We start from the raw sequence: 19,747 nt of genomic DNA, 5'->3' as shown, positions 1-19,747 counted from the left end.
TCATAGGGCAGAAGAAATGCTTAGATTTATAATAAAAACAGTTTGCCCTAGGCAATCACAATGTAGGCCAAACGGATTCTTAATCCATCAAATGAGGCGACTCTAGCGTTTTCTTACCAACTAGTATAAATATAATTATATCCGTAAGGAAAATAAACCAAAATAGCCTTTCTAGTGAAAATACAGAGTAAATTTCCTGAACAGGCTACACGACATTTGGTATTTACCATAGAGATAGATAGAGGACTGATATTTATATGTTTGAAATCATAGCCTCTGTGACAGCATGGGGGGAGCGCCATTGAGGCTACAACCCATCTGAATCCCCACTCAGTTGACTACTTTGAATACTTTAAAATGGCGGAAGCATGGAGGAAGCCCTCAATGCCGCTGGCCATGCTAAAATAGCCTTTTGGTCACTAGAGGCCTCTATCATTCTCTATGGTATTTCCCTCCTTTTTTGAATTCCCACAGATGACACGTCATCAACAAGAGACAAAATAGGTTTGCAGAAAGCTTGGTTAGAAAAATACAATCTTATTTAGGTTTTGGTACGAGAGCCTGTGTTTAACGTGGTTCCTCTAACATGTATAATGACGTGGAATTTGGGTGTACACATTTTCTAATTTAGAGTGTGTTTACCAACTAATTATTCATCAAGAAAAGTTGTCATACACGGTTTCTTAGTGTATGAGGACCTCACAGTTGGCGAAAACAAACCAAACGCTAGTAGCTCTAGTCTTAAGTCTGAAAGATACGTTAGCTATCTAAATTATACATTTTTGCCGGAGATAATAAGGTCATGTCTTCTGTTCAATTTGCTATCTGCTTCCTTCTGAAATATATTTGAGGTGAGGGGTCTCCTTGCTATGGCTATCAGTGCCGACTGCCTTTCTAGCTAGCTAACTAAATGCACGTTAGCCACATAAAATTAACATTTGACTCCGTGTTCTCAATTAGCATAATTCAAAACACTAGTTAGCTTATGATGAATTAATTCCAATAGCTACCTTCAGTGTAATTTTACCCTTGAAAAAATATATATATATATTTAACTTTTATTTAACTCGGCAAGTCAGCTAAGAACAAATTCTTATTTTCAATGACGGCCTAACAAAAGGCCTCCTGCGAGGACGGGGGCTGTGATTAAAAATATTTAAATATAGGACAAAACACACATGACAAGAGAGACCTAAGGTAACAACATAGCAAGACAGCAACACATGACAACAGAACATGGTAGCAGCACAGAACATGGCACAGACATTATTGGGCACTGACAACAGCAAGAAGGTACAGACAACAATACATCACGCATGACATGTGTAGCTATATGATCATGCTTTATGTACCACTCACTCAAGTGTTATCAGATCATGGTTGACACTGAGAAAAGAGCAGTGGGCTGTGGTGCCACATCCACCATAGATCTCAGTGGAAAGAACAAAGAGAATGAGAAGAAGAAGCGGTCCCGTGTGAAACTAGTGATGGCAGATGTGAAGAAACAGGTGGACGTCTAGTTCGGGGATGTCAACCTTCACAAGGACAGGCTTCTGAGACGACTCATTGAGGAGTCACAAGATGGATGTAAGTCATAGCAATGAGCAGCACTGGTGTAGTAGCCGTCTAGTTTACTTTCCCTATAAGTTCCTTTCATTTGAAGCGAGTTGAGCGGCTACTGTCAACTATCAGGGGTTTTATTTTCTACAGATGTTGACTAATCAGTGTTGACATCCTTCAACTGAATGAAAAATCGGACAACTGATTGCAACAGCGCTGAAAAATGAATCTGTTGTTGAGGTAAAGTACTACTGTACATATTCAGTTGTTCCGTTGCATGCTGGTTGGAGTTTTGTATTGAATCCATAGACTTACGATGTTCACTGTGATCTGTTTTGGTCCTTTAGGTCAACCTAGAGGGAACTCAAGTTTGACAGCAGCGTCCAATAGGAAAGGATCCAAAAGATGTAGACAACCGAACAATCTGGTAAATACCAGTTACATTAATGTTTGTCAATTCATGACATGGTCCTTTGGCTATTATAAAATACAGCTTCCCCCTAGGAACTTCTGCCCAAGAAAGTAACCCACGACTGGCTAGAGCGAGAGTTCACCAAATGTGAAAATGTGGTTTACCTCAGCGTGCCGAGATACAAAACCACGGGCCACTCCAAAGGGTTCGCCTTCATTGAGTTTGAGACGGAAGAGGAAGCACAGAAAGCCGTAGAGGTGAGATATCATAAAGATTCCTCTGTATTTCATTGATGTGTCCTATGTAGTAACAAACCTGTAGATAACTTAACCATGTTCTCCTTGTCCAGATGCTAAACAACCCTCCAGAGGATGCCCCCAGGAAGCCTGGCATCTTTCCCAAGACCAAGAACAGGAAGCCTATCCCTGATCCACCCTCCCTGAACACCACACAAGGTGGGTATTGGGAAGAATGTAGCATCACTGGTTAACTCCAGAGTGACTACACACAATAAGAATAAATGCGTATATTGGCCACTTTTGATTTAAGTGCCAACGCTCAAAGTGTCAAGTTAACACCCTTTACCATCCGTTAATCTACTGTGTGTGTCTGTCTTTGCAGACGACAAAGAGGAGGAGAATAAATCCAGGGAGAGAGCCAAAAAGGATGCCTCGGCGTTCCCAGACAGGGGAGAGCTCAGAGAGTGACGCACAGGGAGACATGCCATCCAAGCTGAGGAAGACAAGTGAGGATGACAAGGTAGAAGCGATGGGAAAGGTACTTCATTATATTGAACTCGCATCACATTGTTTGTAGGGCTGGGAATTACTAGGGACCTCGCGACACGATATCATGATACTTTGGTGCCGATACGATATGTATTGCAATATTACACGATTCTATATGTATTGTGATTCGATACTGTGATTTTATTGCGATGCTCCAAATGTATTGCTCACCATATGTCTGCTGCAGAGAGACAAGAGAGCCATGAGAACGAGTTTTGATCAGTCATGGAAATAAAAGTGGTAAAAACAAATTGGCTCCCTATTTAAAAAGATGGAGAACCAGCTATGAAGGAAAAATTTAGTTTTGGTGCAACTGTGCAAAAAATAATATTGCGATATTGTCAAAATGATACAATATATCGTCAAATTATATCCCTATATGTAACTATCACCTCTCCACCATCACTAATTGCTTGTGAACAGATAAAATCACACAAAATGGTTTGGCATACAAGAAAATCTGGGTTACACGCCTCTCATTAACAGATAGATGGATCCTGGTTCAGAATAACACGTGGGCAGGTTTGACTAAATCCTGCACTAAGGATGGTCTCCTGGTCCGACACTATGGTGAGTTGGTCAGCAGTGACGAATAAAGCCTAATAATAATCTTGTGTTCTTCAGACCTGCAAGTCAAGGGTGAGGAAGAGGAGGAGAAGATGGAAGACTTCCTACTGAAAGCCAAGAGGACAAGGAAGAAGAAGCACAAGGAGAGGGTGAAGATCAGGGAAGATGTTATTCCTCTCCGGGTTCTCTCCAAGTAAGAACCATCATGCATCTTTATGACTACTAGCTTACTCTTAGTCAATCAGATCAACAGCATTGATGTAATCTAAATAAATCCCTAAATGACTTAGTCTAAAGCATATCATCTTTGTTGAACAATCCAATACCCTAGTGACAAGATATTATTTAGAATCAAGCTCTTTCTTTTGTTCTCTCTCTCTCTTCTTTATCTATCTCTTCTTCTGGCTCTGGATGGAAGGAAAGACTGGCTGAAGCAGGAGTATATGACCCTGCAGAAGAGGAGCATGGGAGCTCTGAAGACATGCTTGACCAAGTTCCACCACAAGGGGGCAGGAGGGAAGATGGAAACCAGTCTGCAACAGACATGTAAGTGCCTATACTGAACAAGAATAGAAACGCAACATGTAAAGTGTTGGTCCCAACATACATGACGTTTCATGAGCGGAAATAAAAGATCCCAGAAATGTTCCATACACACTAAAACCTTATTTCTCTCATATTGTGCACAAATTGGTTTACAGGGATGTTACAGGGATGTAAACCAATTTGTGCACAATTTGAGAGAAATTAGATTTGAGTGCGTTAGTGAGCATTTCTCCCAGACCTTTTCCATATGCACAGCTTATTTCTCAAACATTGTGCACAAATGTGTTGACATCCTTGTAAGTGAGCATTTCTCCTTTGCCAAGCGGTTTGCTGACGTCAACGTTGTGAACAGAGTGCCCCATGATGGCGGTGGGGTTATGGTATGGGCAGGCATAAACTATGGCTAGAGATCCTCTCTGGTATGCTGACTCTCCCATTACTTCTCTGTAGGTCATCAACGGCCCTGTTCAAATCATCTTTAATTGCGTCCTTCCTTCCTCCCTATCTTGAGGTAATCACTGAGCTGACATGGCTAGTGACAGCAACACAGAGATCAGTGATTTCTGCAAGGATGGGAGGAAGGAGGGATGTATTTGGGAGAATTCAAACAGGGCCACTAACTATTTACTACATCTGAACAGAAGCAATGGAGATGTAAGATAATGGTCAATTAACCGTTGGGGGTCCTCTGTAGCTCAATTGGTAGAGTATGGCGCTTGCAACGGCAGGATAATAGGTTCGATTCCAGGGACCACCCACATGACTAAGTTGGTTTGGATAAAAGCGTCCGCTAAACGGCGTCCCCCTCCATCATTGGGCCTCAGGATCTCGGCACGGTATCTCTGTGCATTCAAATTGCCATTGGTAAAATATTATATATTAACAGTTGTTTTTCGATTCCTCTTACAGTGTCATCATTAGAGGATCAAGAAAGCATATTCATGAATGGATGTCTTTTACCGAAAGATGTTTGATTCATTTGGCTTCATTTGCTCATTAGGTGAAAAATGTGGCTGAATTATGTCACATCGAAATGAACAATTGCTCATACATTTGTACTTTTAGGCGACCATGAACAAAGGTACTGGCAGAAGATCCTGGTGGACCGCCAAGCTAAGCTGAACCGACCCAGAAACAAGAAAAGGGGCACAGAGAAAATAAGATTCCCCTCCATTTTAATTTATATGGATTATGTACAAGTATCTCTAGCAGCACCCAACCATTTTAATTTGAGGAGAAACATTTTGTTAATGAGCATGTTCACTCATTATTATATGCCTTAAATTGATTTTAACAGAGCAATGTCTCCGTTGTATCTCTTTCTGCCCCAGCTCATTTCCAAAGCTGAGAAAATCATCATAGCTAGGACCAGGAGGCCACTAAACACATCCGCATCATGGAGGACTGATCAAGACTGTCAAGTTCTACTGTGCGTCCTTTCTTTTCTGAATCATTTTCTTCCTTAAGAGTTTGACTGTCGGCCATTTTGTAATTTCTACATAGGATGATGTTTTTGTGAAGCTTTGTTTTTCTTTTCATGAGAATGGTACAAGCAGAGAGAAGCCATGGTTTTAAAGGGGATGTTGTAGTTTTAAAAGGGATACACGATAACCTTCCACTGACTGGAAGGTTTCCATGTATGGCGACTGTTTTACAAGCAGAAAGCTGCTACGTTATTTAAATTGGGAATAGGTTCGCTCACTAGTTTTTTGTGTTGCAGAGAGAGGTGCCAAAATTTCAGTTATGAAATGTGAATGTATATACTGTAAATATGATTTCAAAACGTGCCCAGAAAAGCTTTGTTCAAGAACGATTTTTCGGTAATATGGCAACGATAACCTTTTTCTTTTTGAAGAAATTTTTACTATTTTCTAAATAATAAATATACATTTTGGTGCATAGTAATAGACTTGTGGCTTTTTTATTCAGCCCATGAACAAACGCCTCATGGATTATATTGCTCACACGCATTAGGTGCATTACCATGCTAAATGGTGTCTGATCTTTGTGTCCACATTGTTAACATTAAATAAAAAACAGCTTAACAATTACATAATATTCAAAGTAAGAATTATGAATTCTTTGTATATAAAAAAAAAACACAGGCACATCAGGATTATGCTTTTTTTAATGTGAGTGACCATACAAAATACCTGAGGTGCTCGTGATGAATTCATCTAAAATGTCTATTAATATATTTGAATAGAAATATAAGAATCCCCTCTAGCTATCTGTGTGTGTGCAGGTTTGTGATCGGGACTCTATGGCGACCTCTTGGCTCGGCTGGGGACCCTGCAGCTCTTTCTGCTGTGGGAGTAAGAGGGCTTATCGGACGTTGCAGCGGCCAGCTGATTCAGCCCCGTTTCCTGTACTGAGATGGTTCGGTACAACCTGTGTCCTCCAGCCCCCATAGAGCTGTACTCAAAACCAGGAGGACAGCCATCCCGGGCTGGACAAGGTGGGATCTCCTTGGGTGTGTAGGTGGAGCGATAGATGGAGTCTTCATCCATGGTCTGGGGGCTCAGCAGCTTCTGGGTGGGTTTAAAGCTGGTGGCGCGCTGGGCCGTCTTGGGCGTGTATGCTGAGCGGAAGGTGGTGGTGTTGGCGAAAGCCCCCTTGGGTTTCTCTAGCTCATCTGCGTAGACCATGGGGGGACGACGGACCACGTCCCAGGTCCGGTAGTCTTCCTTCATGGTGGACCTGGTCCGGAGGGGCTCTCTGGCCTCCTTTGTCCAGGCCTCGACCAGGGGACGGGCGGACTGGGGCCGCTGCTGGCTCTCATGGTCGACATAGTCAGCATGAGCTGTGGACAGACCGACCATGGTGCCCTCGGGTGGGCAGTACTCCTCAGCCTGGTGCCGGTGCTTGGGCTGCAGGGGCCAGGCCTTGTACTGGTCGCGGAACTCACTGGTCCCCTGGAATACAGCCGGGCTGCTCTCCCAGGCCACCTTGGCCCTAAAGGGCTTGGCGGGCTCAGCTGGCAGGCCCCGGTAGTCCTGCCTGTGGGTGGAGACCCCATTGAGGGGGGCGCTGGTGGGCCTGTAGACGGCCCTCTCTTTGGGCTGCCTGGGCTGGACCGGGTGGGGGACATACTGCGTCTGGTAGTTGGTGGCGCCGTCAAAGGGCAGGGTCTCCCGGGCGTCGGCAGCCGGTTTGAAGCTCTCCCTGGCCTCGGCTGGGCCCTTGTGGCAGTAGTCGTCTTGGAAGGTGGTGGTCACCTCGAACTTGCTGTCGTTCAGCTTCAGGTTGTCACAGGTCCTGTAGGGTTGGACTTTCTGGTTGTGCCATGCTCGGAATTCCCCTGGAAACAATCGAGTGAGAGGACCACATTTTATGTCAATCCATTGTCGTCTCTGATCATTAGAAACATTTACAAATTCTACGAGCGACCCAATGTTAACTCCAAGATGTATTCGTTTGATTTGAACAATTATTGTTGATTTGATTACAACTGATTTATTAATCTTCTGTATACTGAGTAACCTGAATCTTAAACTATTCTCCTATTCTCCTTCTCCCTAAAGACACAGTTTCTGTACCTTTGTATAAGGACTGAGCGACCATCTTTGCTGTGGGCGGATGATACTCTTCTGGCTTAGTCACGATGTGCTTCTGAACAGGGTGTGTTGGGTAGTCCCTGGCGTAGGTGCTGCTGTGTCTCATTCTCCCGTCAGGTGGCACATACACCTTGGTGACCTTTGGGGGCCTCTGGGTCACTTCATGGGCCACGTAGTCTGACCTGGAAGACATGACCCTCATGACTTGCAACATGCAGACTGAATAAACTACGCAAACAATTAAACTGTGAATGTTGTCATTCACTCTTTTTCTACCACAATATCATATCTTCTTTGATGAATTATGTGTGTCTCACTTGAAAGTAGTCATGTTGGATATCTTTCCCTCCAGACGCTGATACTCATTATTCTGCTTCTTGGCTGCCCGGACAACAGTGGTGCAGTAGGCAGGGTACTTTTCCTGGTATTCCGAGACCATGCAGCCGGGGATCAGGACACACGGTTCCTCTGGAAGGGATCCTCGTGAGCAGTGGTGATGCCTGCCAGAGGAAAGGGATAACGTGTTGTGATTGGTTGGAATGGCGCAACAGAGTGTGTTGTTGAGAATCTGCTGTTTGTCAAAGTGGTGTTCTGAACCACAGGAGGGAGGTTGGTGGCACCTTAATTAGGGAGAACGGGCTCGTGGTAATGGCTGGAACAGAATGGTATCAAACACATGGTTTCCATGTGTTCGATGCCAATCCATTCGCTCAGTTCCAGCCATTATAATGAGCTGTCCTTGCCTCAGCGAATGTGGTTCTTATCAGAAGAATATTACAATTATATTGGGCTCCGATTAGGTTTGTCTCTCTTCTCTCAGATAAACTACATTAAAAAAACATAATTTGGTGTCACACAAGCATGCAAAATAATTATAGGCAGTTAAACTTGTAAATGTAATTAGAAGATGAACGATAACACTAGCATGATGTATAATGATCATGTGCTTTCATTGGGTCACAGTCAATATATTTGCATTATGTTGGTACGCACGTACCCTACCCTACCTTCAGGTAAAACTGTATTGCAACCCACTCCCCTTTCACTCCCCTTCCTCCCATCAAGGATTTTACAGCCATATCCTCTCTCCATCATCAGAATCTAACTCACACTCCATGCACGATCCGAGGTATTTAAAGACCGCAAAGTTAAAAACGTTAATGATTTTACCTCATTGGCAAAGGTGGGCATCTCCAAATTCCGGATATAGCTTGAAACATCACACTACGGTATAGGCCTGCGCGTCTTTACGCTGTGCGCTCGGGTGTTGTGTTCCAATCCAATGTACCAAACCCGTTTCAATTATTGACCAGAAGAACATGGGCTGTGTTGTAGTAGGCTACATGAAGTGCGTAGCGACCGAGAGAGCTTCTAAAAATAAATGCCCGTGGATTATTCACTCTCTCTACTCTCACTCTCTCAAGCCCTGTTTATACCTGATGCTTATATGGGTCCTTTATCCTGATCTTGTCTACATTCTGATTGTGCCTACATTTCCAGAAATGTGTCTACACACAATGAGTCTGTTATCCGTTCACTGTGTCTGCATTGTGACCAGATTTCCTGGTCCCTTCCTTTATGCAAATGATTTCACAGCTATTCCTTTACAATTATATTTATTGCAAGACACATATTGATGTAATCAGTCAATGGTGCCACCTGTCAATGATTTTAGAGGGCGGAATAATATGATTTATATGGTTTCTCTGCCCAGATCGGTTTACACATGTAAGATAACCAGACACAATGCGTGTCTGACTATCTCTGGAGGTGGGCGGGATGATCTGATGACAATCAGATCACAATGTGTCTTTTGATTGTCACACCTGTCTAAAAATGTGGGCACGAACAGGACAAAGGACGCAAGTTAGAACTAGGTATAAACGGGGTTTTAGACTCCCAGCTCTGGCTCGCTCGAAGGATGAGAACGCGGCTATGCTTTTGCTCTGTGTAGACAGTTATTTACAGGGCATTCGTTGGGGAAATGTATTACATAAATTCCAGCTACTTTAAGTAAACAAAATACTAACAATTAAATTAATGCTGAGCATACATATTGGTCATCCTATGTCCACTCCAGTTACGAAATTGGAGTGGAAATTGGTGATAGACATCAAAGAGAATAGGCTATGAGACATGTTGCAGCAGATTTTGAGTCAGTGTGCACTCGTAGGCTGTGTCGTAGTTGCAGCTCTCTCCATCTGTTACCTTTTCTTTGCCAAAAAAAGCACTAGATTATACACTACAGCTGAAATCGATGTGTGAGTGCACTGTCGGTTGAGATGTTGGTACTTACCCGCAGGTGCATATCTGGCACAAACATTGGATTGTCATGGTGTCTGTCTGTTGACTATACACTCCACTCCTGCTGTCAGATTAAACTTTGAACATCATTTTGTGGTTGAGAGAATAATCATTCCAAAATTGGAATTTAATATTCTAGAATGTGTTTTCTTTGTGTCATAATGAAGGCTTTGTTCCACAGGTGTGATCATTCTTTGAATGTGGCAAACTTTATGACATATATATATTTGGGGTGTTCTTATTCTTTTTGTATGGATTTGTCACACTGAACTCAACCTGTTATGCCATTAGTACCGTCATTGTAAATAATAATTTGTTCTTAACTGACTTGCCTAGTTAAATAATGGTTAAATAAAATAAAAATATATGGGCCCCAATCTAAAAAGGATATCCAATCTTAACTTGCAATGTATCAAAGAGTCCACACAGGGGCAGCAATACCCTGTATTTTACAGTATCACCACAGAATCAAAATCATACTACCTGCTTTGTGTCGAATTATTTAATCACGTTGATAGAGGGAGACAGAGAGAAAGACCCAGTGGCAGGTATTCCCAGTAGTGTTACTGGACCGATATAGAGGTCTGTAGCATGGGCAAAAACACATTTTCAGTATTTCCACTTTGGCAAAAAAGGTAGTTGTACACCTTTGGCAGTGATTACAGCCATGAGTCTTCTTGGATATGACACGACAAGCTTGGCACACCTGAATTTGGGAGTTTCTCCTATTATTTTCTGCAGATCCTCCCACGCTCTGTCACGTTGAATTGGGAGGTTCGCTGCACAGCTATTTTCAGGTCTCTCCAGAGATGTTCGATCATGTTCAAGTCCGGGCACTGGCTGGGCCACTCAAGGACATTCAGAGACTTGTCCCGATGCCTTTCCTGCGTTGTCTTGGCTGTGTGCTTAGGTTCATTGTCCTGTTGGAAGATGAACCTTCACCCCAGTCTGAGGTCCTGAGTGCCCTGGAGCAAGTTTTCATCAAGGACCTCTCTGTACTTTGCTCCATTCATCTTTCCCTCGATCCTGACTAGTCTCTCTGTCCCTGCCACTGAAAAACATTCCCACAGCATGATGCTGCCACCATGCTTCACGGTAAGGATGGTGCCAGGTTTCCTCCAGATGTGACGCTTGGTATTCAGGCAAAAGAGTTCAATCTTAGTTTCATCAGACCAGAGAATCTTGTTTCTCATAGTCTGAGAGTCCTTTAGGTGCCAATTGGCAAACTCCAAGCGCACTGTCATGTGCCTTTTACTGAGGAGTGGCTTTCGTCTGGTCAATCTACCATAAAGGCCTGATTGGTGGAGTGCTGCAGAGATGGTTGTCCTTATGGAAGGTTCTCCCATCTCCACAGAGGAACTCTGGAGCTCTATCAGAGTGACCATCAGGTTTTTGGTCACCTCCCTGACCAAGGTCCTTCTCCCCCGATTGCTCAGTTTGGCCAGGCCACCGCTCTAGGAAGAGTCTTGGTGGTTCCAAACTTCTTCCATTTAAGAATGATGGAGCCCACTGTGTTCTTGGGGACCTTCAATGCTGCAGAAATGTTTTGGTACCCTTCCCCTGATCTGTGCCTCGACAGAATCCTGTCTCGGAGCTCTACAAGCAATTCTTGAGACCTCATGGCTTGGATTTTGCTCTGACATGCACGGTCAACTGTGGGACCTTATATTGACAGGTGTGTGCCTTTACAAATCATATCCAATCAATTGAATTTACCCCAGATGGACTCCAATCAAGTTGTAGAAACATCTCAAGGATGATCAATCGAAACAGGATGCACCTGAGCTCAATTTCAAGTCTCATAGCAAAGGGTCTGAATACTTATGTAAATAAGGTATTTCTGTTTTACATTTTTTTATAGATTTGCTAAAATTTCTAAAAACCTGTTTTTGCTTTGTCATTATGGGGTATTGTGTGTGGATTGATGAGGAAGATTTTTTATTTAAACAATTTTAGAATAAGGCTGTGATATTACAAAATGTGAAAAAAGTCAAGGGGTCTGAATTACTTTCCAAATGCACTGTATATATCACAAGGCATATGAACTAACAGATTATAGAGCAAACTCAATTATCACAACGCATACTGTAGGTTGTAAAATGCAATTTTTTTCTGGCTTCTCCAGTGATTTTACCCACGCACCACTACTGGCGAGACCTATAAACTATAAAGCTGTGGCATGACTCAGATGCGGTCAGAGAAGTCAAATAAGGACAATGAACTTTGATCACACTCAACAGGCCATTGAAGATGCTTTCACTACTAGCAACACTGGGTAAACATTTATATAAAGTTGGATTACAAAACCTACCACATCCTAAACAAATATGTAATCTTGTCAGTTTCTCATGTCACATGAGACATAGCCTAAGCCAAACGGCAAAAACCAACGTGACAAAAACACAAAGCTACACATGTATTATGTGCTTCTAGATAACTGCAACTTGTCAAATATCCCTTATTGCCTACTGATTCTGTACAGTTGACAGTGACATCACAAAGTGCATCAATAAAGTGACGACATTCATTGTTCTTTGTTTCATTGTACACAGGTTGTACTTTGCTTGACATCACATCAGGCCAGGCAAATAAAATTATATGATGGAACCTTCTGGATTGTAATACACTATGTGATTGGATTATAGTCCAGATCAAAACAGCAAAGTAATCACAAACGTCACTTAGACATTGGAAGGGTCAAATCTAGCCTATTACAACTTAGAACTATTGTTGTAAAAACCCCCACCTTTTTATTACTCTAGATCATTCCCCCCCCTTTTTCATTACCATTTGCCCACCTATTTACCCACGGTGCTCAGGGTTTAACATACTTTACCACTACTTCCATACTTATAAATATAAAAGGCTAAGGAAAGGGGATCAGTTATGTAGAAACGTCTATTTTAGTCCAATATCTCTTTAATCCAGACTTTTGAGCAAGGTCAAAAATGATGGCCAACTGGGGAATAGTTCATTGAGTAATACTGCATTCCAAAATCACATGGCATGATGATTCATAGTCTAAGTATGAATTACACTGTATTACAGTCATTGTAATTATAGTGTAACACACAGAGTCAGGTCATACAGCCTAAATGGTTTGATAAAAGTATCCGTTCTTCTGACACCCCTCACTGTAAAGACTCTATTACCGTAAAACCCAGGTTCAATAGCCCGTCAGTCTATGAAATTCAATTACTTTTTGGCTAGGGATGTATTCCTGAAATGGCCATAGCCTACTTTAAGGGTTATTAAAAGGGAATCTCTGAATGAATGTGGAATAGAATCCAAACAGCAGTACATTACGTATTCATATCCATGTTATCCCAGTAATCCTACAAAAATAAATATAACATCTATGGGGATATCCACTATAGAGGTTGTTAGTGTAAGAAGCTACCACATGCAATGTGTTAAATGTCTGACATCGTTTATCCTCAACTGATGCAGGACTGTGTCAGGCCATTCATTTATCTAGGAAATCCCCTGCCATTTTCCCCCTCGTTACCTTTGCCCTATAATTTTTTGAGGCGGTTACGTCAAGTTATTAGCAATATCTCGCGAGAAGCAGATACTATAAATGGGACGTTGTTAGTTCACAATCAAATCAAACCTGAAACGGAGTAAGTTATTACACTGCTGGGATCATCATAATTTACCAAAATTAACCAACTAACGTGGTAGGTAACCTTGTTCAATTTTATTATTATCATAATTATGTGTTTATTTGATTTCATTATCAACCAATTTGGTGGATATTTGTCTGAACGCGAGAGTTCCTCTTTCGAATTTGACAGCATACAGTAACGTTTGCTGCTACACTGTAACAATCAATATCACTTTCCCTGATGTTGTTTGGGTAGATAATTGAGTAGACATAATGATGTAGAAATATTAAATCGTATTTTTTCCTTGTGAGTTTATCAAAGCAATGTAGCAGAAAATAACATTTTTGTTGCGTTGTTTGAAAGAAATTAAATGTCCATAACGTCTTAATGTCTTTCTCCTCTTGTTTAGGTTTGCAGACATGGAAGTCGTTGAAGTCGTCAATAACCAGGTATGTCTCTTTTGGGGAGTGAAACGGATCAAAGTAGTGTATGCCAACTGATAATGAAACAGGACATAAGTGCTATACAGAAAATTATAGGCTACAACTCCTCAGATAGTTGACATTCAATTGGCTTGGTTCTAGGTTTTTCTTTATTTTTGATTGTGTGTTTACGGGTCCAATGTTATGATAAAGTATAGCAAGTTAAAGTTTTATACTACAGTAGCCAACTTTAGTCAGGAGCTGCTAGGCATTGATCCTTTGGACCCCAGGTGGGTTAGGTTGCTCATTTTAAATCTGAAGGAAAATCTATACATTCAGAAGTCTATAGCATACTTAGGGTTTCTACTTGTGTCATTGCTGACATTACTCTTGAGATATTGTAACACGCAGTGTTCTAACATCCATTTTCAACTCAATTTCTCATCAGAATGTGGTTGAGAGGGTGACCAGCCTCCCATTGGTGAGCTCCACCTATGACATGGTGTCCAGTGCCTACTGCACCACCAAGGATAACCACCCCTACCTCAAGTCTATGTGTGAGGTGGCCGAGCAGGGGGTTAGGAACCTCACCACTGCAGCGCTCACCGGTGCAGCACCCATCATCGGCAAGCTGGAGCCACAAAGTAAGAATCTGTAGTCATCTCCAAATCTATAGCCACCTGGTATATTTTCACTAATGTGGACTTACATATTGAGTTTAATCTATTTGATTAATTTCCTATGTGGTGGTCAAATCTGGAGAGCTGAAATGGAAAAGCAAGCGCGTTTGCCAGAATGGAATGTCTAGTATAAGGCTTTAAACATATGCGTATTACAAAAAATACTGTGCTTTTCTAGGTCAGTTTGGTTTCGATTATAAACAAATAGGCAGGGCTTTTCGGTTTCGATAATATTTTTTAAACATTACAGTTACTTTGTAGCTTTTTAATTGCAATTTCAACGCGGAGTGCTGAGAAGCCTATATCGGTCCGATATACACGACTAGTGTACCTTTTTCAAAAACCAAAACTTTAAAAATATTTTTTTTAATGTATTATTATATTTCTCAGCAACCCAATTTAGCTAGGCTAGCTGCAGAACTGTCTAACAAAATAATTGTACTGTTTCTTCAAAGATAAGGCATACTATCACGAGCTGTCTCTATCTCTTGCGGTCTATGCGGTGTTTGTATCTAACCTAACGTATTAGGCTTAAAAGTGTATCCATCTATGCATTGACGTTAATTACCACGTTTCTGCACTGAAATAGGTTGAATATTAGCTTAATGAAAACTACAACTCGCTTTGGCCCAGCGACCCACATAGTTATTGAGTTTATTTCTCTCGTGAATGATTAGAATTTTCTCTAGTGAAACGGCGCGTTGGGCTCACAAAACCCCCGAAGTAAATGGAATTCAAGTAATTGAACCAACATCGGTCAATTAGTTGTTTAATAACCGAAAATCCCGGAAATATTGGTTCATCGCTCAGCATTAGATCGTGGAAAGAAATATTGAGTTACACTTCCTAATTGTGTAAGGACCAGAAAGTCTGTCCAGTCATCTATGAGCTGTTGCTCAACAACATAACCTTTTACCTAGTAATCACATCTTTGGTCTTGTCTTGAACCAGTAACACTTTTTTAGTATTCTTCTGTAGTGCTACAATTTGTTACTCTCCATTCCCAACCTTGAATGTGATTCATTTTGCTTATAATGTTATCCCCTCTTTTTCTGCCACCAGTTTCCATGGCCAATGACTTAGCCTGCAAAGGCCTGGATAAGATTGAGAAGACCTTGCCAATCCTGCACCAGCCTTCTGAGCAGGTATATGACTCTCACTCCCCAGTTATTACTTGGTACCGAATGACACAACGCAACACTGCATTTCACAATGAATCAAGCGGATGCCAGTCAGGTTGGCCAACCATAGAGGGAGGAGCAATGACTCATAACCTGTGTGTGTCAAAATCAGTGATGTATCATCTATTTGGACCTGGCTCTCCCTCTATCATAAGCAAGTGTCTAGTCTGTCAGTGGTCATCCAAAGGCCAGGACTCACTCATTTGAAAAATTAAGTTCAATCTCAATGTGACTTTCCTGGTTAAATGAAAAACAACATTTTTCCTCCCTATCCCATTCTTCCTGTCTAGATTGTCGCCAACGCCAAGTATGCAGTGACCGGTGCCAAAGACGTGATGTCCAACACCGTCACAGGGGCCAAGGACAGTGTGTCCCACACCTTGACCAATGCAGTGGACCGGACCAGGGGTGCCGTGCAGGACGGCGTGGAGATGACTTGTGCTGCCGTGCAGGATGGTATGCAGATGACCCGGGCTGCGGTCAGCGGCAGCGTGAATACGGTGATGGAGAGCCGTGTGGCCCAGATGGTCAGCAGCGGAATGGACACGGCACTCACAACCTCCGAGAGCCTGGTGGACCAGTACCTGCCTTGCACTGAGGACGAGTTGGGTGAGTGAGAGCTAGGCTTATATAACCTAACAGTCTGTTACAATGGATTCTCAGTGATGACTGAATAATTGGACTGGGGCTAGCAACAAAACCAAAGAGCATTAAGATTAGTCATTGATACTATTTAGCTATGCTGTTGATCTTCATCAACATTCCGAAGAAAAGGCAGCTAAAGCAGGGTTCGGTTGAGATTCTCAGAAACTAAGATTATTCAGACATGGCCCATTTTTTCTAATGACCAAAAGAGAACATTTCTGGTTGTTTTGGGCTAAATCATTTTGGTTTACAGTACAGTGACGAATAAAGAGGAATAATCCTGTACACAATGTTTCCTACAACACTTCCAAAACATATATGTTGTCAATAAACTCAAGGTTAGGAAGTCAACTACTCATTTACTCATAATACTATGTGTGATTAGATTCACTAAGCTTGCTCACTTAAACCCATACAATGTCAGCAAACGTTTACATTACATTTACAATGATTACAATAACTTGATATTTTTTTACACAAAACGCTCAAAGTAATGCTTAAAGGGACAATCAGCAGTTGCTACTGTCACAGCTGTCGTCGGAAGGATGAGACCAAGGCACAGCGTTCTTTGAGTTCCACATAATTTATTAAAGAAGTGAAACTTTTAGAAAAGACAAAACAATAAAGACTACAACCACCAAACAGCTTCATTGTGCAAACTACCTGCACACAAACAAAGAACAAGATCCCACACAGAAGGAGGGAAAGGGCTGCCTAAGTATGATCTCCAATCAGAGACAACGATAGACAGCTGCCTCTGATTGGGAACCACACTCGGCCAGAAACAATAAAGAACATAGAATTAAAGAAACTAGAATGCCCACCCTAGTCACACCCTGGCCTACCCAAAATAGAAAATAAAAGCCTCTCTATGGCCAGGGTGTGACAGCTACATCCATTTTCTGACTTATAAATGAACGACATGCAACCATTGATTCTTGATGAATATAATTTTTAAATGCCTCATGAGCTTAGTTCAACTGTCGTACCCCATCAGAAGTATAAGCTGCTACTAATCCAATGTTTGTAAACAACATGTAAACAATCACTGTATAGCCCGAAAACATGGTTAAAACTATAATTTTGATACCATGGATGGCCAGTCCTTGCATCCATAGCTGTCTTTGAATATGAGAGTGGTTACATTTCTCTAGTCCTAATTCCCCTTTATTGTTTCAACTCCTGATTGCCGCTTTAGTTTCATGTTCCTCTTTTCACCTTGACAGAAATGGAGGCTAAAATGGTTGAAGGATTCGACGTGGCGAAGGATGCACCTAGCTACTATGTCCGTCTGGGCTCTCTGTCTACCAAGCTGCGTAAGAGGGCGTACCACAAGGCTCTGGCCCAGGTCAAAGACGCCAAACAGCGCAGCCAGGAGTCCATCTCACAACTCAGCCACACTGTAGACCTGGTGAGTGTTGACATCAAATGATAGAAGTGGAAATGGAACACTTTCTTCTCCATAGAATGTGTAAATTCTGCAGAAGGAGTAAATGGAAATTATTTTAACTGTCTTTCATGAGATGTAATTAGATCTGATGAGGTTCCCTTGCACTGGATTCATTTAAATTATGTGGGAATGAGATGTTCGTTGTGAAGTCTATCATTTCTTTTTCAACCCTTTTAGATTGAATACGCCAGAAAGAATATTGACGGAGCTAACCAGAAGGTGAAAGGGAAACTGAGCTCCCTGATTGAGTGGAAGTCTAATGAGGAAGCCGATGGCAATGAGGCTGAGGTAATGACCATACTTAAGAGCACTTATCATAGAATACCATTTTAGCCACATCATATTGTACATGGACCATCTCTTGCAGTTTTGCGTCCAAATTGCATATTTAAGTTATTTTATTTGACTACTCCTTGAGGAAAAAGCTACTTCATTTTATGTGAAGATACAGGTGAATTAAATGGTCTTCATCATTTATCCCCCAGAATATAGAGTCAAGGACCCTGGCCATAGCACGCTCCCTCACCCAGCAGCTGCAGACAACGTGCCAGGTGCTGGTTTCTGGCCTGCAGGGTCTTCCCCAGAACATCCAGAAGGAGGCGCTGTTCCTCAGCCACTCCGCCTCCCAGGTCTACTCCAGCTTCAGCAAAGCGGCGGCGTTTGGAGACCTGTCGGACGGCATGCTGGCCAGCAGCAAGGCCCAGCTGGGCAAGATGAAGGAGTCGCTGGATGGCGTCATGGACTACCTGGTTAACAACACATCCCTCAACTGGCTGGTAGGTCCCTTTTACCCCCGGCTGGCACCACCCCCCACCGCCACATCCTCCCAGTCTCAGAAGACACCAGCCCCCGCAGAGGTGGAGATGAAATCAATGGAATAACTAGCTACCTGTTTAACGACTTTCTATCCCATATTATTCCTCCATCAAATATCCTTAAGTCACACTAATGAGCTTGCATTTATTCAGCATGTTGATGAATAAATGTTGACCAACTGTTTGTGAATGTTGCTCAGTGTGTGCTCAATAATCTAGCTTAATTTCCATATGCCTTTTCTTATGCAGGACATTGCTTTTGATGCTACTGTTGTTTTTGACATCACATTATATCCTGTTGTAACCATAACCTGCCATATAGTAGATACGTAGATGTTAACACCTTACCTTGTATGCTGCCATCTTTGTACAATTCTAATAAATAAGTTAATATGTCATCTGTGTGTTGTCTTGCTGCCTTGAAAATGACCAACCAGTGTGAAAGCATTTGGGAATGGAATTGGATGTTTTATACATTGTCAAAACCCATCTTCGGGCTTCAGTGAATTCAGTGTCTGTAATACATTGAGATAGCTTGGATATGAGGTTTGTCTGTGAGTGGTTCAACTAACTAAACTGTAGTTGTATGGTTTTCCAGGACTAGGTTTGGCAATGATGTAACCCTCCCCTGTATCAATACCTAGTAGTCCAAAGGTCATAAAGTAAGGCAGGTTCTTGTGCTTAGTTGCATTTTCCATTTACAGGTACCAGACTCTACCTTGTCCGACCTCTCGTCAGTTGAGGATGATGAAATATCAGATGAGACCAGCACCAACAAACCTCTATCAGCCCCCATTGCCCACCAATAACCTTCATTGTCAGCTAAATAGCACATATGTCTGATATAATGGTTAGTTATTGAAAATAGTATTTTCTTTTCAAAATACTTTCAAATACCATTGGTAGACATTGATTCATTTGGCCAGTGTATTTTAAATTTGAAATAGAATATGTAAATACTCATGTATTTCAACTGTCTGTTCTGTTGTGGATTAAACATTTTTGCATTCACTAAGTGCCTCTCCCACTTACATATCCAGTTTTGAATCGGATTCATTATAAAATTCATAATGCGGTCATTTAAGATATAATAAAATTGGTGTTTGTGGATTAATTTACTACTGCTCGATGCCTTTTATGAACATGTTTGATTGGGTTTTAAATTTTTGTAGATTTTGCACTTGAAAACATTCAAAAAGTTAAACTACAAGG

At 41.9% G+C, this 19,747-nt stretch overlaps 2 protein-coding genes and 1 long non-coding RNA gene across 6 annotated transcripts; 2 read left to right on the top strand and 1 right to left on the bottom strand.

Annotated features, from left to right (window-relative positions):
* The first annotated feature begins 158 nt into the window (after positions 1 to 158).
* Positions 159 to 6,212, top strand: LOC112260029. Of its 4 annotated transcripts, XR_002954973.2 has the most exons (10): positions 159 to 1,587; positions 1,711 to 1,800; positions 1,908 to 1,987; positions 2,065 to 2,229; positions 2,322 to 2,427; positions 2,594 to 2,749; positions 3,385 to 3,520; positions 3,746 to 3,873; positions 4,939 to 5,302; positions 6,119 to 6,212. It is a non-coding gene; the product is annotated as an uncharacterized LOC112260029 (long non-coding RNA). The 4 variants fall into 4 exon arrangements; XR_002954972.2 differs by lacking the exon at positions 6,119 to 6,212 and having other exon boundaries at positions 335 to 1,587; positions 4,783 to 5,774; XR_002954974.2 differs by lacking the exon at positions 6,119 to 6,212 and having other exon boundaries at positions 336 to 1,587; positions 2,594 to 2,731; positions 4,939 to 5,774.
* On the bottom strand, positions 6,135 to 8,978 carry LOC112260022 (stabilizer of axonemal microtubules 2). Its single transcript, XM_024434803.2, has 4 exons — positions 8,601 to 8,978; positions 7,748 to 7,930; positions 7,413 to 7,612; positions 6,135 to 7,174 (listed from the first exon to the last, which is right to left on the bottom strand). The coding sequence occupies exons 1-4, from the start codon at positions 8,648 to 8,650 to the stop codon at positions 6,135 to 6,137; spliced, it is 1,473 nt and encodes a 490-aa protein (XP_024290571.1). The 5' UTR covers positions 8,651 to 8,978.
* Positions 8,979 to 13,308: 4,330 nt separating this feature from the next.
* Positions 13,309 to 18,931, top strand: LOC112260023 (perilipin-2). The gene is made up of 8 exons (XM_024434804.2): positions 13,309 to 13,414; positions 13,752 to 13,791; positions 14,213 to 14,408; positions 15,507 to 15,589; positions 15,916 to 16,234; positions 17,497 to 17,681; positions 17,898 to 18,008; positions 18,206 to 18,931. Exons 2-8 carry the CDS (start codon positions 13,762 to 13,764, stop codon positions 18,599 to 18,601), a joined length of 1,320 nt encoding a protein of 439 aa, XP_024290572.1. The 5' UTR covers positions 13,309 to 13,414; positions 13,752 to 13,761; the 3' UTR covers positions 18,602 to 18,931.
* The last annotated feature ends 816 nt before the right edge of the window (positions 18,932 to 19,747 follow it).

This window comes from Oncorhynchus tshawytscha, linkage group LG10, assembly GCF_018296145.1.
Source record: "Oncorhynchus tshawytscha isolate Ot180627B linkage group LG10, Otsh_v2.0, whole genome shotgun sequence".
NCBI classification, from domain to species: Eukaryota; Metazoa; Chordata; class Actinopteri; order Salmoniformes; family Salmonidae; genus Oncorhynchus; species Oncorhynchus tshawytscha.
The sequence above is the reverse complement of the archived record's forward strand: the minus strand, read 5'-3'. Positions and strand labels throughout refer to the sequence as shown.